We start from the raw sequence: 16,525 nt of genomic DNA, 5'->3' as shown, positions 1-16,525 counted from the left end.
GAATGCTTTTTTGATTGAATAAAAAAGAAACAATACAACAAATTAAAGGATAATACAACAATTTAAAAAAAATACAACAATTATAAAAAAATACAACAATACAATCTAATGGTTTTCATCATTTAGCCAATCCGTATTGCTAGGTCCGTCGTCATGGAAAAGTTTTCTTCTCATCACATCCCTTCGTTTATGCTTCCAATAGGCCTTTGTTTCAGGAGACATATGGCTCGTATCCATGGCCATGATTTTCATCTCTTTTTCATCGTCGTCTTTTTCTTTTGCATGTTGCTTTTCAATTGCAAAGGCTTCCAATCGTGCCTTGTCCGCTTCATCTCTCCTCAAGTCTCTCTCCAATCTTAGAGAGTTGTTCTTAGCTATTTGCTCGAATATTTGAACACAATCAATGTTCGAAGTGCCCCCTCTCTTGGCCTTTGCCGCCTTTCTCCCAATAGGTCTCGGCGGACGTGGGAGTGGTGACTCCGTTTCCATTGGGGAGTCCAATGGTGAATCGGTTAATGGCGATTCGTGGAGCGGCGTATCATGCAACACAACCGGGGGTGCGGTAAGAATAATTTTGAATCTGGAACAATCCTTGACAATTTCCCAACATTGGAAATGCACAAAAATTTTTTCCCTTGTCCCATGGCACCGAACCACATTTGTGCTTATATGATCTATTCAAAATAAATAATTGGAAGTGCATTAAAAAAATATACAATGCAAGAAATTATAAACTATTTTGAAATGCAAGAATAAAATTGATTATGTAAATAAATATAGACAAATTGAAAATGCAAAAACAAAAAATAAAGATTATGCATGAAATTATAAACATATTTGAAATGCAAGAATAAAATTGATTATGTAAATAAATAAAGCCAATTAGGAAATGCAAAAATAAAATAAACATTGTGCAACAAAAAGAAATAGAATATGCAATAAAAAAAAGTTACATTAAATTGATTAAAATGACAATTAAAAATATTTTACCTCATCGGAAAGATTCGCACCGCTCCGAATGTTGTCCTTTGCTTTTGTCAAGGCATTTCTCCATTTCCCTAACTCTTTGTTTAGAAGTTTCCATCTACTAGACAAAGCCATTTCGGTCCGAATAGAACCCGATCTTTGACAAAATTCTCCATGAATTTTGCTCCACATATGATGGAACTTCATCTCATTGCCCGTGATAGGGTCATGACTAACGTTCACCCAAGACTCGCACAACGCAATATCTTCCTGGGTTGACCACGAGCCTCCGATTTCGACAGAAGATGCTATTTGTTTATTTTCTACAAATGGAAAGTAGTACAAAAATGTGAGTGGATAGTAAAAAATATTGGAAGGAGAAAAGTTTGTATGGAATTGGTGTGGAAAGTGAAAAATATGAGTAGAGAGTAAAAAATATTGGAAGGAGATGAGTTTGTATGGAGAATTGGTGTGGAAAATGAATAATGTGAGTGGAGAGTAGAAAATATTGTATGGAGAAGAAATTGTATGAAGATTTGGTGTTGAAAGTAGATAAAATGGTTAGGTATTTATAGGGAAAAAATACATACTTTTTTGGTATTTTTTTTAAAAAAATTTCAGAATTTTTTCGGATTTTTTAGGATTTTTTTAAAATATTTTTGGCCAAAAAAATGAGAACCGTAGGATTTCTGGAAAAAAACTAATCGGAGCCACCCGGTGTTGACACGTGGCAGGTTACCGTTGGACACTGGGTTGGATGACGTCATCCAACTCGGGCTCGAGCCCAGTCTGATTTCGCCCTTGGGCCTGCCCGGGCTGGTGGGACCCACGCCTTGCCCGGGCTTCTCCTTCCGCGCTGGAGCTGGTCTTCCTTCTCTCGGGCTGCCTTTGGCCCGGTTTGTTGGGTGCGCTGGGCTTGCTCTCAGATGTCCAACTTTTTCTTCCACAACCGGCGTGTTGGAGAGAGCTACTAATTCAGATGGAACATCATACAATCTGATCTTCAATGTAGCCTGTCAATCAAAGTTCCGATAAGAATGAACGGGGTCAATTAAATCTCTTTCTTTACTAGTGGACTCGAAGATGAAATTACAACTATGTTAAGTCTCCAGAATCGCTTTAAACAAAATCACTACCTTCCAAGCAGGTTCATCAGAGCATGGAAAGCACCGCCTGGCATCAACCGGTTCAAATGCAACGGCCATATTTTTCTTCTCACCCTTATGCTCATATGTACTGCACAGAATGAATCAAAGTTTAAACATATTTATACCATTGAAATGTAAAATATTATTGACTGTGTAACAATTTAACAAACCCAGAATTCAAAGAACACACCTTCTATATATCCCTTCATCTTGTCATTCAAAATTCCTTCAAACCCAATACCCAGAACTCCTGGTCCAATGGGAAGTGTCTCTCCAAACTCCAAAACCAAAATCCCATCTTCTTCAAATGTCTCAACTTTCCAAGGCTTGAAAACCTGCTGCAAAAAATCAGATAAACTTAGAAGAAGCACTTCCAAATGAAGTTGATTACTTTTTCTTTTTCTTGAGTACAAATGAAGTCCAAAGCAACCAAGCAAGCAAATGCATCATGCATGGCAGCATGGATCAGTCAGTGGTACCTTGTGTTGAGAGTGTTTGTCCGGCCTTCTTGTAGCAGCAATAACAATGACATCATCTCTTGCATGCAAATCTTCCAATTCAAAAAAGAGCTGACTTGTAACCCTATCTGAAGCTAAACCCTGACGAATAGCAGAAAGACTGTCAATTTCATCCAAGAATATGATTGCTGGGGCATTAGTCGTTGCCTTTGCAAACAGGATTTCACAGCCTTCTCAGATTCACCAACCCATTTGCTCAAAAGTCTGGACCCTCCACAGCAAGGAAAGTCAGCCGTGCTTCAGAAGCTACAGCACGAGCCATGAGGGTTTTGCCGCATCCAGCAGGACCAAACATCAGAATCCTTGTTGGGGGCCTAATCCCTAACCGCTTGAATGCATCCTGGTGCTTTTTTAGGCCATATTACAGATTCCGTTAACATCTTTTTGACCACCAACATTTTCCCAATTAACCTTCGGAATACAAGTTTTACCTTCACATCTTTATTAATCCTCCTATATCTTCCCAAGTCACTTTGGGATTTCCAACGGAACACTTCTTGTTATAATTGCTTTAACCTCAGACATTGCACGCTCCAATTCTTCTGTTGCTAAGCTTAACACACCAACATCTTTATTTGCACGCACAGCAGCCTCACGAACTAAAGCTTCAAGGTCAGGCCCAACAAATCCCTTGCAAGATGCAGCTAAGGCTTGTAGGTCAACGTTGGAATCAAAGCTGTCTCGTTTTGAGCTTGAGAAATTGAAAGCGTTCTTCTTCAGTAGGTACAGTAACTTCAATTTTAACTCCAAAAAGCAAATCTAGTTTCGGAACAATTGCTTCGCGCCTGTTAGTGGATGCAACAAAAACAACTCCTGGTTCAGATGGTGAGATGAGTTCAAGTCCATCAGCGAACAGAGTATAGCCGTACACGAGTGTACCGGCACGGCTATACTCTTTAAATATATTTTTAAATATTCGTATATATCTAACGGTATAGCCGCGCTGTCATACTATTAAATACATTCAAATATATTAAAAACGCATGGCCGCGCAGCTATACTAATATATTTTTAAACATGCGCACATATTTAAAAATTATAGCCGAGAGGCTGTACTGTTAAAATATTCAAAAGTGTATAGCCGCGCGGCTATATTCTTAAAATATATTTTTAAATATTCATATATTATTTAATATTTAAATAGTATAGCCGTGCGGCTCTACTATTAAAATATTCAAATATATTAAAAGAGTATAGCCGAACGTCGATACCCTTTAAATATAGTTTTAAATATTCGTTATATTTTAAAGCGTATAGCCGCTCGGCTATACAATTTAGATAAATTTGTATACATTTAAAGAGTATAGCCGCCCGGCTAGACTATTAAAATATTGAAATATATTGAAAGGTTATAGCCGCCCGGCTACTCTTTAAATCTATATTTTTAAATATTAAAAAATAAAAAAATATGAGAAAAATGATATATTTTACGTGTATATATATATAATTTATTTTACGTTAAATTATAATTTGTACATATCATGTTAAATCATGTTAAATTATAATAGAATGAACCATTCCTGATTGATATCGATTACAATAATAATAATAATAATAAATAAATAAATAAAACCCTTTTCGTTTTCGCATATCAGGAAAGGTTTTTATTTTTCTTTCTCGTTTCAACGTTTTATATTAGAAAGAGTAGGTGTTCAGGTAACCTCTTCCTTCAATTTCCTCCTTGATATCCAGTCCAGTATTGAGCCAGAGAAAACGAAGAAGAAGAGAAAGAAAAAGAACCCGTCTTCTCCGTTGCTCGTCACTACTTCTTCTGCACCAGGTAAACCCTAATTCTTTCGGCGAAGTGTTGGAATGCATCGAATTTCAATGTGTGGCAGTCTGTGCTTGTTTATTTATTCGAATTTCTTTTATTGGATATTACTTGGGTGGAGACTGGTGCAAATTCAACTGAATTTTCCCCTCAAAATCTCATTCGGCGTGAATGTGTAATTAACAAGTTGTTCCAAACGTGGCCTTGGTTGCTGAGAAAACTGTCGATTCGAATATGCTTTTATTTTCTCTAAGTTGCTTCAGTTTTTGATGTTTCAGATTCTTATTGTTTTAAGAAAACAGAGCGTTTTTGTAACAAGAACTGATTTTTTGTGGACATGTATGTTTGGGTGCAGCTTCATTCATGTGGGAGAAAGACAGAGCAATATATTCCAGAGCTCAAAATCAAACTCGTACAATAGTTTTCAGCATTGAAAAAGCATTGTTGTGAATTAGATTAAGTTCACATTTGTTAAATCAACCCTCATAAGGGTTGCTCGGTGTATGCATCTTCTGGGTATGTCCCTCTTTGGTTCATTCAGTTACGTATACACATTTTGTTGTTGGATTAAAGTTGGCTTTCTGTATGTAAGTTCTTTTGTCTTTAATTGAGCCACTTCTTTCCATAGGACCATGCCTCGTAAAGTAAACTACGGAGTTGATTATGATGATGACTACGATGTCTATGACGATTATGATTATGATGATGATTCTGTCATAAAAAAGAATGGTTAGTGACTTTTTTAACTTGAATTTATTTCATTGTTTCACCCGGGCTTTATCTTGTTTGGTTGTGCCCTTAGTCGCATCTTCTTGAGGCTATTGCCATTGGTTGACAGTGGCCATTTGATAATGTATTTAAGTTTTATATTTCATTGACTAGAAGAGTGGGTAATCAGATCAGTTTCACTCTGCATGTTATTTTACTGGTTTTGGAGTAATTTTTCCCTTGCTTATTTTCCTTTTTGATACAAGTGTATATTGGCTTCAGTGATCTGTTGTGTTGGTTCAATCTTCAAAAAGCACAAAGGTTCAATTCACTTTTAGATTGAAAGATGTGTGTGCAATCTAGAAGATGTTGGCTTGTCCAATTTTTTATTTTTTGAAAATCTCATATGATGCCTTGCTATCTTGCAATCAGAACAATGCTAGCTAAGTTTGTAAACTGCGAAGTCTCTGTCAATAAATCCTTATTTATCTGTTTACATCGTTTGTTTACTAATAATTACCCTTCAGATATGCAGCTGTTATGCTGATATTATACATGTTATGTTATACCAACTGCTCAACATGTAATTGCTTTAACAGGCAAAGCACTTGAGTCAAAGCGGGAAACTGAAAGGCCTGAGGTCTGGCGTTGTTCCATTTGCACGTACGACAATGAGGGGAGCATGTCTGCATGCGACATTTGTGGGGTTCTTCGAAACCCTGTGGTGAAAAGCAATAGTGATAAGAAAACAGGTAATAAGTGTATCATAGGCTTCACAATATAATTTTTGAGCTACTGTATGATTTTTATTTTTTGATTGGAGTTCTGTGTGACAAGGACACTCCTTTTCCTTAGCCCTTGTTTATAAGAAGAATTTGTATGTATCTTTTGGTTTGCGAAAGGATACTATATTTAATCTAACTTTCATTTGAGATCACCCTTTGGGTGGATCTCATCTGTTTCAGGCAAATATTTCTATGTTAGTGTCCTTGTTACTCAGGTTTCATTTCAAGTTCATTGCATCCTATAAAAAACAAAATAAAAATCAAGTTCGTTGCCCTTTTTTAGAGTAGATCTCTTTCATGCAGTTGAAGGCAGATGCAAAGATTCTGGAGCATCCATAATGGCCAAGTCTCTTTTTGCATCATTGCCGTGCCAGATACCCAAACAGGCTGTACTATTTCATCAGCAGAAAGATGATTTTGTGATAGAAGAGGGCAATAATTTCCACAAGCTTGGGGATTTCCAAGGACCTATTCATGAATTCTATAATGCGTTTAACATTCATAACAATCACCATATTAATATAGGTCTGCACCCTTTTCCAAAAGATGATGTGGAGTAGAATTAGATCATCATTTTCACAGTTGAGAGATGCTTTTTAATCCAAGCATTCTACCATCTTGCTTCTAAAAAAATATCATTAGATATAGCTGTGACATATATCTTGCGACTTCTAAGTTTAATTGCATTGATGATACAGCTCCTTTCAAGTTTGATGTTCCATCCCCAGATGATTTGGTTTCTAATGGATTGTGGTCCTCTAGAACGGGTTCAAAAGGTATACTTTTCTTATTTTATCAAAGTTCCATTGTGATGTGAATTTTATTAATCACAATTTCCAGTCTATAGAGAAAAGTTCCCATATTAATATAGTAAGCTGTGGAGAGCGCTAGAGGAATGCTATTTTGAAATTTAAAAGTTTTATAGTGCTTATAATATAGGTTAACTTATGATATAAGAGATCTAGAAGTTCTTGCCAAACCTGGACAGAACTTTCCATGGCTTGAGCTTGTTTGGGGGTCTTCAACAATGGGTTGTTTCAGGCCCGTAATTGAGAAACTGCTTGGCTGGTTCTGGACTGAGAAGAAACCTGCTACCATAACTGATTGCATATAATATTTGCCTAGTGCACTAAGAGGTTCTTTTAATCATCTATTTTTCAGAAGACTACATGCTTTATTGGTCATTTTTCTAAAATGCATTTGTTTAGCTTTTCTTAGATTAGATGTTTGATACGGTCTTCTACTATGTTTTACTTGCAGCCAGTGTTAATGACTTGAAATCTTCAAAAGTTTCCTCGAAGGTTGCTAAGAAGAATGGTGCAGTTAGTGGACAATCAAGTGCTGAATGGTCAGATAGCTCCTCTGCAATAGAGCAAAGAAGTAAACAAGATAGATTTGATGAGGGAAACCAGTTGGAGAATCAGACAGTCAGCTATCATGATGGAAGTAGTGACATAATTACTTTACAAGCAAATGGTAGATTGTCTGATAGTTCGTCGGCACCGCAGCCAAGAAGCAGACATGACAGTGTGGATGGGAGCACAAATTCTTCTGTGATTAGGGGCAAGCAGCAGAGTGTTACCAGTGGCTTGAAAAATTTGGATTTGGATGCTAGATCTGGATCTTCTAATAATGTTAATGTTAGAGGATCTCATTCACAAGCGGACTACAAACCTGAAAATTGGATGCTCCCTGACCAAGCTGTAGATACACTGACTCAACTAAATCTTGCAATAGTAAGCCACTTGATTATGGTCTTATAATCCTATTCCTCCTCCTCCTACTATTATTACTACTACTACTTCATAGGAAATGAAGCCAATTTTTATTTCACTTGTTATTGTAGGTTGGCCATGTTGATTCTGGAAAATCAACACTCTCAGGTAGACTGCTTCATCTTTTGGGAAGGATATCTAAAAAAGAAATGCACAAATATGAGAAAGAGGCGAAGTTACAGGTAACCTCATTGCAATTTAGTATTTGAGTGTTTCAGAATCTTGAATCTTGTGTTCAACTTGGGTTCATGATTTAATCAGGGTAAGGGCTCTTTCGCATATGCTTGGGCATTGGATGAGAGTGCAGAAGAAAGGGAAAGAGGAATAACTATGACAGTGGCCGTTGCATATTTTGATTCCAGAAAATATCATGTTGTTGTGCTTGACTCCCCTGGCCATAAAGATTTTGTTCCAAACATGATATCTGGGGCAACACAAGCTGATGCCGCGATACTTCTCATAGATGCTTCAGTTGGCGCATTCGAAGCTGGTGTGGATGGTAGCAAGGGACAGACAAAGGAGCATGCACAACTTATCAGAAGCTTTGGTGTTGATCAAATTATAGTTGCCGTGAACAAGATGGATATTGTTGAGTACTCCAAGGATCGGTTTGATTTGATTAAACAGAGACTTGGAACATTTCTCCGTTCCTGTGGCTTCAAAGATTCTTTGGTGTCTTGGATTCCACTGAGTGCCATGGAAAATCAGAATTTGGTAGAAGCTCCTTCTGATGTCCGTTTTTCTTCTTGGTGAGTTTGCTTGCTTTTTCATCTACTCAAAATCACTACTGATGATGGATACGAGAAGAAAAGTAGTATTTATACGCAGAAGCAAACTTAGAAATCAAGCTTATTTTTATTTAGTTTCTATTTATTAGTTTTAGAATGTGGGTATTAGTTTATTAGTGGGCTTAGTTATAGGGTCTAATATTAGGGTATTGCAGATTTTTTTTGTTATGGAATTTTTTCCTCTCTCATAGGATCTTTATCTTTTACTTATGTGAACTCTTCAGATCATTTGGAAGCCATTGTATTGAAAATAATGGGATAGTAACTTGTTTTATGTAAAATACCTTCTTTAGGGCCCATATAATGCAATCCTATGTTCATGTTCTGATAGTAGCTCACCTTAAGAAGTAGATAATGTAGCATCTTAATGAAATTTGTTGGAGAACTTTTCCTTTTGTGCAGCTGTTCTTTTAAATGAAAAATAGTCTGAGGTAACTGAAATGCAGGTACCATGGACCTTACCTGTTGGATGCAATTGATTCCCTCCAACCTCCCACAAGAGAGTTTTCAAAGCCACTGCTCATGCCTATATGTGATGTCATTAAATCTTCTTCACAAGGACAGGTATCTGCTTGTGGTAAATTGGAAGCGGGAGCTCTCCGAAGTGGATTCAAGGTATGTTGGTGGGTAGTACTAGATGTCGTTGTGAGTAATCTAACTAAAAATTTGGTCCCTTCCCAAATGGATAGTTCAGTGAATCAGTTAAAACCATAGATTTCATATATTCAAGAATATCCACGCACATGTACATACTTACATGTAAGTATGCATATGGGAAAATATTCTTTTATCAGACTGGTTGATGATCTGCATTCTATGCTATTGATCAGGTGGATCGTGTTTGAAACTTTAAATGTGTAGTCTGAATTAACAGTCTGACAAGAGAACCAATTCCAATGAAATGGAACAGTACATTCACACAATTGGATTTCGTTGGTGTGGTCTAAATTAACAGTCAGACAAGAGAACATTGTCCTGTGTATAAACAATTCCAATAAAACCGAATTGTATGTTCAAGCAATTGGGTTCAATGGGAATTGCTTACTTGTATAGCAACAGTTTATTGCTCTGTGGTTTTTATTGACATGAGCTATTGAATTGGCTGTCTGTGTCTCTTTTGTTATTTCTTGGATAAAGTTGATCCATACGATATGATGACAGGCTCATGCATGTTCTAACGCAGGTAATCCATTTTATAATCAGATTTCTGGTCTAACCAAATCAATTATATATGAGTGAACAGTTCCTTTGCTCCACCACCCTTGTATTTTCCTTGTACTGTAGCCATAATGAGTTAATTGTGTAGGTTCTGGTTATGCCTTCGGGAGAATTAGGGACCGTACGCTCTTTAGAACGTGACTCTCAGGCTTGTGTAATTGCGAGAGCTGGAGACAATGTGGCTGTTACTCTGCAAGGCATAGATGGAGGTCATGTGATGGCAGGAGGTGTGCTCTGTCACCCTGGTTTCCCAGTTGCAGTTGCAAAACATTTGGAAATGAAGGTGCTGGTTTTGGATGTTACAACCCCAATTTTAATTGGCTCTCAGGTCTGTATTTTATTTGCATGACAAATTACTTTTGCTGTTTGCGTCACTGTTGTTTTATGGAAAGCGATCTAATATGACTGCAATGAGCAGTTGGAATTTCACATACACCATGCAAAGGAGGCTGCCAGAGTTGTAAAAATATCGTCATTACTTGATCCCAAGACTGGCAAAGTGGCAAGAAAGGCTCCTCGCTGTCTTACTGCAAAGCAGAACGCCATTGTAGAGGTGAATAAGATAAAAACCATTGCTTGCTGTTCTGCAGGTTAATTGTACTGTACTTTTGGTATCAATAGTAACCAATCCTTTCCTGCTCATATTTCAGGTTGTTTTGCACCAGCCAGTTTGTGTGGAAGAGTTCTCTAATTCCAGAGCCCTTGGGAGGGCATTTTTAAGGGCATTAGGAAGCACTATTGCCGTTGGCATTGTAACCCGGATTATAGAGGAGCAGAAATAGTTCATTCACCGTTCCGGTTGTGCGGGGAGAATATGATCAATTGGTCATACATTCATACCAACCCGCAATGGCGTTTCAGGGTTTAGGTCAGTTTTAGATGTGGTTTTATTTTGGGGTTGAATTGTTTTCCTTATAACAATTTTGGGGTTTGGTTGTTGTATGTGCATTAAGCAGTCTCGGCTCATAACTTCATATACACATGTACACCACACCAAGTGGTTTGTACTTTGTAGAGGACTCATTTGTAAAATTTATTGGTTCTTTCATGCATAGTGGTTAATATAAGGTCTACAATATTAATTATGTAAAATCAAAATTCGTATTTGTCAATTTTTCTTCTCCATTTCATTTTCCTTTGGCAAGAGAGAAGAATAAATTAAGTGTATTACACTTTATAAAATGGTTTCTTCTCCCTTTCATTTTAAGTTATTTCTAAACCCCGACTTGTTCTTAAAAAATAAAATACAAAAATACATAAAGAAAAAGAAACCCAACTTGTTAAAAATATAAATACAACCAATTTGTGAAAGTCATTGCTCATTGGTGTGTAATTTTCTCATCTTTTTTATGTTCTTATTGATTAAAAAAACTTTTTATGTTATTTTTAAACTAGAAAATTCCAAGCACGCAATTTTTTATGAACTATTTACGTTTGAGCGAATCCAAATCGCATGCAAACTACAGAGAAATATCATTCTAGAATTAATATTCACATTTAAAGGTTGACTATCTTTTATTCTTCCTTAAACAAATGTTGTGTAATTCAATATTTTTTAAAATTTCTCAACTCTCTAGCACGAGATGAAATCCATGATACCATAAGATCTATATGAAATTCGATTGATGTGAGAGAATTGAGAGGGGGAAAAAAAAAAAGATTTGGTCCTTTATTCGGTTCTCATTCTAATTAAAATAGTTAGGTATTAAAATCAGCCACTTGTCATTTTTAATACATAATCTTTCAATAAACAATGTCACAAGAAAGAGATCATGAAAATCAATTAACACTTGCACGTCTAATAAATATTATTGAAAGGTTCAATATTATATTTTTTCTTTTTTGGTGTTTTAATATTTTGTTGTTTACTGCGAAAATGACGTTTTATTACACAAGAAAATGATAAATAAAAAAATTAATTATAAATAAAAAAACAGTGGTATTTGACTTTGGAGTTTGGAGAATGATGAATTGCAAGGAGCTTGACTTTTTGGAACATGCAAGTACTTAACCGGGTTACCGCCCACCAAAGTGGGTACAACTCCACACCTCACATGCAAGTCAATTTGATCGATGTTTTTTTTGGGTCAACTTTGGTTGATGTTTGATGAACCATGACATAATAAAAAGCAACTTTTACTAATAATGACAAAATGAAGCTCTTAATCCCCAACAAAATGATAGAAAACGAAATTATTACTACGATTTACTTTTATGTTGCTTATTGATTTATATTGATCAATCATTTAGATATTATTATAATTCAGTAACGCTTAGTAATATCTGAAAAATTTCTTAAGCAGAATATCATATTTACTATATTGACCACATTACTGATTATCTCTCTAATACGAAGAGTGCAAATAATAAATAAGAAAGTAGTTCCCTAATCAGTGATTCCTATTATCAATTTAAAAGCACAACATATTAAACAAGAAAAAAATACTTTTCTAATGTATGTGGAATATACACATGTATGTAAATACATTCATTATCAAATATAGTAACTAATTGAAGGAAAAACAAAATTACATGCCTATAGAATATACCCAAAAAGAAAAACAAATTTTATGGTTTAAGCAGCAGACAATCCATAATCCACTCCCCACATATGAAAAATAGAAGTTCAGTGTGAATGGCTTGCTAGCCTAATGGATTCTGTCACTGTCACATGAGTTTGGTCAAAGAAGCATAAGGGTATATTAGTCATTTTACCAACAAATTTGGATGTATAATTTGCCTTTTATATATCATCCTTTCGGGAAAGGAAAAAAAAAGGAAGAAAGAGAAAGAGACCCTACCTACTCCTCAGAAAACTGACCTCTCTCCCCAATCACACACACGCATAAAGGAAGAGAGACCAAGAATGCTCTCTTTTACTCTCATAAATTAAACAAAACAAAAAGAAAAGGAAATTAAAATTCTCTCATTTCCTGCCTCTCTCTGTCTCTACCCAGAGGGGTTTTGCATTTTTCAATCGAAGATTCTCACATATTAGGTGAGCCAGGTTTCAAATTTTGTGTCTCAGTTTCTGGGTTTCGTTTTTCTCTTCCAATTTTTATTGTTGTGCCTCAATTTTTGGCCTGGGCCTTTTTTAATTTAAGTGAATACCCATTAGCGTAAATGTTTCATCTTTTAACATTTCTTCAATGATTTTGCTGCCTTGGTCGTTTTGTTGGATCATTTGCCAGTTGACTGAATACCCAAGTCCTGGTTTGATCAGTTGTGTGTGTTGTGTGATTGCTTATTGATTCTGATTCATATTTGCTCAGAATAACTATGAATCTTTGGTGTTTATGCAGGTTTAATCAATTTATTTAATGTTAATAATTTTGGATTGATTAGTTTGTTATTGACCCCATTTCAGCTTCATGGATAGTTTCGAATCGTTAAGAGTTGTTGCCGGGTTTGCTAGTATGTATGAAGCGTATGGGTAATGGGTTATTGAATTTGATTAAAGTCAAATACTAGTCTTAAAATATGCTGAAGAAATTGCTTATTGAAATTGATTTTCCTGTGGTGGCTGTTTGCGCCTGTTGACTTTTCTTTTGGGTGTTCTATTCAACTCTAAACCTGAAGAATTGGAGATAAACATACCGCGTAACATCTTGGCTACTGAAACCAACTCAGAAGAATTAAATAGATTGATCTTATATATATATATATATATATATAGATATTATTGTGTTCTATATTGTTTGGTTACTCAGCTTAGCTAAATCCATATAGTAGGTCATGGCTGCTTTCAAAGAAAAAAAGAAATGTCTTACTGAACATGTTTTACCAGCCTCTGTTCAAAACTTTTTAGTCCGGATTCTCTGCAAAACCTACTTTTCTTGCTATCATGCTGAACATTTAGGTCATAGATAAAGGTAATATGCTAATCTAAGAGCAGTTTTGTGAGGTTTTTTTTTACTGGTTTGAGTTTTATGTTGTTCAAAACTGGTGTTTCTTGGCTCTCTACAATCTAATATCCCGTTGGTTTATGTCCTTTATAAGGTTCACTAATGTGCTGTAATAATTCCAGTCAGTGGAAATTTTGTTTTTAATTATAGGTTACTGAAATTTTCTTGCAGAGTATAGAATGTGGGGAACAATTTTGCAGTTCTTCATATAGCTTGCGTTTCACCATCCACCCATACTTATTGTGATCATTTACAGCCTTGTGTAGGATACTATCGTATGGGATAAGTGACTGTTGACCTGGAAGATTGTGTAGTTTATTCTCAGAATTCCCATTGGTTAAGTGGTGTGTCTGATCCAAGTGTGGGGTGCATTGTCATGTGCTTGTGCTAATTCTAAATAATAGCCCCCTTCATGGCCTTTAAAGATTCTAATGAAAGAGGAGTTGGGCTTCAACCAAGTTCATTCAATATGGAAGATGTTGAATTAAATACAAATTGGGAAGATGTGACTTGTCCTATATGTTTGGATTTCCCTCACAACGGTGTACTCCTTCAGTGCTCATCTTATGAGAAAGGATGCCATGCTTTTGTTTGTGATACAAACCACTTACACTCCAATTGTTTAGACCGTTTCAAAAGTGCATATGGTATGTCATCTCCTTCAAAATCTGATGTGAGTCCTGCAGTAAATACTGAACAAATGGCATCAGAAGAAGATTGCAGGCCTACTTGTCCCTTGTGTAGGGGGGAAGTTACTGGGTGGGTTGTTGTTGACAAGGCTCGTAGACATCTAGATGTGAAGAAGCGTTGTTGTGAGGAGCATCAATGTACGTTTATGGGTACATACTTGGAATTACAAAAACATGCTCAACTAGAGCATCCTCATTCTCGTCCTTCAAAAATTGATCCTGCTCGGCAGCTTGATTGGGATAATTTCCAGCAGTCCTCCGAGATCATAGATGTTTTGAGCACTATTCATTCCGAAGTCCCTCGTGGGGTGGTTTTAGGAGACTATGTGATTGAATATGGTGATGATGAGACTGGAGATGAGTTTGAGGACTTCCATGGGGACGAACGTAACTGGTGGACCTCCTGTATCTTATATCAGGTTTTTGATAACTTACGAAATTCTAGAAACAGAAGAAGGTCAAGAGTTGGTGACGCAAGAAGAGGAAGTCGCCGAGCAAGCTACGATAATTCGAATTCTGATGAAGGTTCTGTGACATCTGTTGAATTCCCTGAGTATAGAGCAGATGAGACTGATGATGATTTTATGAGTACAAATGGCTCCTCCAGGGGTGGCTCCAGTCATCGCAGGTTTGTGATGTTTCCTTTTTATTCTTGTATCTTTGGATTTTAATCTTTGCCTTCTTGATTTGGCTGATAGTATCTTTCTATTTACAGTTTTGTTTGTACATCAACTTTTATGAATTAAATTGGAACGCATAACTTATCATTTAATATCGTATATCCCCACCTAGTCATGGCGAGGACGCCTGCTGCAAGAAATCTAGTACACCATCTTACTGAAATAAACTTAAACAATGCACCATATGATTCATTTTCTTGTTGAACTAGCTACCTGTGCCAGTAGGAATCTCTTTAAGTGGGGGTTTGGGGAGCTCAGCACTTGCACATGCGCATACTAACTGTTGAGCTTTATTGCTCTCGTTTTAGTTTTGTAAGAGTAGGTAGAGTTTATAGGTTTCTAGTCCTTACCTAAAACTTATGCATATTGCTCTTTTATTTGCAGTTCACGTAGACGTCGTTCTCGCTTCTATGACAATTAGGTATGCTCTACTCATGGATCTTATGCATCCTCTTTTGTGCAGGTGAAGTTTTCCCTGGAATGGCCTTTTCATGAAGTAATCTATCTATACCAGTATATAATAAATAAATAAAAACCAACTCATTTTCTGTGTACAGTACATCTATCAATTCGATGAATTTTAACACTATTTTGTGAACAAGTAAATCTCATTAGATCTGTATTATATATCTTGTGGCAGTGCTTAACTAGAGTAGAAGTGAAGGGGCAAGAAAGAGATCCATTGGAAGGAAGTGGAATGCACTGGGATTACTGTGGATCTCTTCAGTGGTTTGGTTACATGTAAAAGCAAGCTACATCTGGATTGTATATTGTTAGATCTGCAATGAGGTGTGCTGATTGGACATTACATGACACATCCATTGGTTCCATGGGTCCCTTTTGTTGCTTAAAAAAAGTGTAGCCTTTGCTTCATATCTTATTAATTTGTGGATTAGTTTAGTGTTTACTGTAGTCACCAAAATCTCCTTCCCCCCTTCTCACTCACACTCTCTCTACACTCGTTAGTCTTTAAGCTTATTTTCTCAGCACACCTATTAAAGTTTTAAAATTAATTTTTTTCTTTTTATTTTTACATTTATAATCCTGAAAATATGCATGGCTGAAAATCTTTTCTTGCTTGGTGACGATGATGTGATTGGATTTTTTCTTCCTTCTTTTTTCTTTCTCAAAATCGATAATTTTCTTTTTGCCAATGCCAGGAAGGGGGAGGGGGCTATTTGTCATAAACACGACCAAGGTGTCATAGGGATTTGATATGCAAGTCAATACCTTTTTTCATTAGGCACTGGCTAGAATTTGTTGGCCAAATCAATAATTTTCTTATTAAATGGTAAAGGTAGAAACAAATTAGTATGTAATTACTTTTTAGAGTCACCAATTTATATCAGCATCTTTTTCTTTCTACCGAATTATTCTCTTTCCACCTATGTTCCAAAGACAAAGACATCTCTCTTGTTAAAGCATATTCAATGATGCCATTTTGCGTGGGATTTCTTCAAAAACGTTGTCAATTGCTTAGAGCATTCACAATCATGCTCCTTATATTTTAGTTAAAATTTAACTAAAAATACTAGAAAGTTATTTTAGAAGCTCTTTATAAAATCTCAACTCCA

At 36.1% G+C, this 16,525-nt stretch overlaps 3 protein-coding genes across 9 annotated transcripts; 2 read left to right on the top strand and 1 right to left on the bottom strand.

Annotated features, from left to right (window-relative positions):
- On the bottom strand, positions 2,225 to 2,971 carry LOC18789387 (ATP-dependent zinc metalloprotease FtsH). Its single transcript, XM_020557678.1, has 3 exons — positions 2,959 to 2,971; positions 2,594 to 2,802; positions 2,225 to 2,452 (listed from the first exon to the last, which is right to left on the bottom strand). The coding sequence occupies exons 1-3, from the start codon at positions 2,969 to 2,971 to the stop codon at positions 2,276 to 2,278; spliced, it is 399 nt and encodes a 132-aa protein (XP_020413267.1). The 3' UTR covers positions 2,225 to 2,275.
- On the top strand, positions 4,208 to 10,789 carry LOC18788275 (HBS1-like protein). Of its 2 annotated transcripts, XM_020553996.1 has the most exons (13): positions 4,230 to 4,412; positions 4,759 to 4,919; positions 5,032 to 5,132; positions 5,711 to 5,863; positions 6,200 to 6,421; positions 6,595 to 6,672; positions 7,157 to 7,632; positions 7,743 to 7,853; positions 7,933 to 8,420; positions 8,906 to 9,074; positions 9,766 to 10,005; positions 10,096 to 10,230; positions 10,328 to 10,789. In XM_020553996.1, exons 3-13 carry the CDS (start codon positions 5,036 to 5,038, stop codon positions 10,457 to 10,459), a joined length of 2,301 nt encoding a protein of 766 aa, XP_020409585.1. In that variant the 5' UTR covers positions 4,230 to 4,412; positions 4,759 to 4,919; positions 5,032 to 5,035; the 3' UTR covers positions 10,460 to 10,789. The 2 variants fall into 2 exon arrangements, with proteins under 2 accessions (XP_007222919.2, XP_020409585.1); XM_007222857.2 differs by lacking the exon at positions 6,200 to 6,421 and having other exon boundaries at positions 4,208 to 4,412.
- Positions 12,451 to 15,984, top strand: LOC18789234. Of its 6 annotated transcripts, none has more exons than XR_002269672.1 (4): positions 12,451 to 12,675; positions 13,754 to 14,899; positions 15,336 to 15,447; positions 15,592 to 15,984. XR_002269672.1 is itself a non-coding variant. In XM_007222905.2 (4 exons), the coding sequence occupies exons 2-3, from the start codon at positions 13,995 to 13,997 to the stop codon at positions 15,370 to 15,372; spliced, it is 942 nt and encodes a 313-aa protein (XP_007222967.1). In that variant the 5' UTR covers positions 12,451 to 12,675; positions 13,839 to 13,994; the 3' UTR covers positions 15,592 to 15,984. The 6 variants fall into 6 exon arrangements, 5 of the variants coding, with proteins under 5 accessions (XP_007222967.1, XP_020410342.1, XP_020410339.1 ...); XM_007222905.2 differs by having other exon boundaries at positions 13,839 to 14,899; positions 15,336 to 15,372; XM_020554753.1 differs by having other exon boundaries at positions 15,415 to 15,447.

The sequence above is a fragment of the Prunus persica genome, chromosome G1 (assembly GCF_000346465.2).
Source record: "Prunus persica cultivar Lovell chromosome G1, Prunus_persica_NCBIv2, whole genome shotgun sequence".
Lineage (NCBI taxonomy): Eukaryota > Viridiplantae > Streptophyta > Magnoliopsida > Rosales > Rosaceae > Prunus > Prunus persica.
The sequence above is the reverse complement of the archived record's forward strand: the minus strand, read 5'-3'. Positions and strand labels throughout refer to the sequence as shown.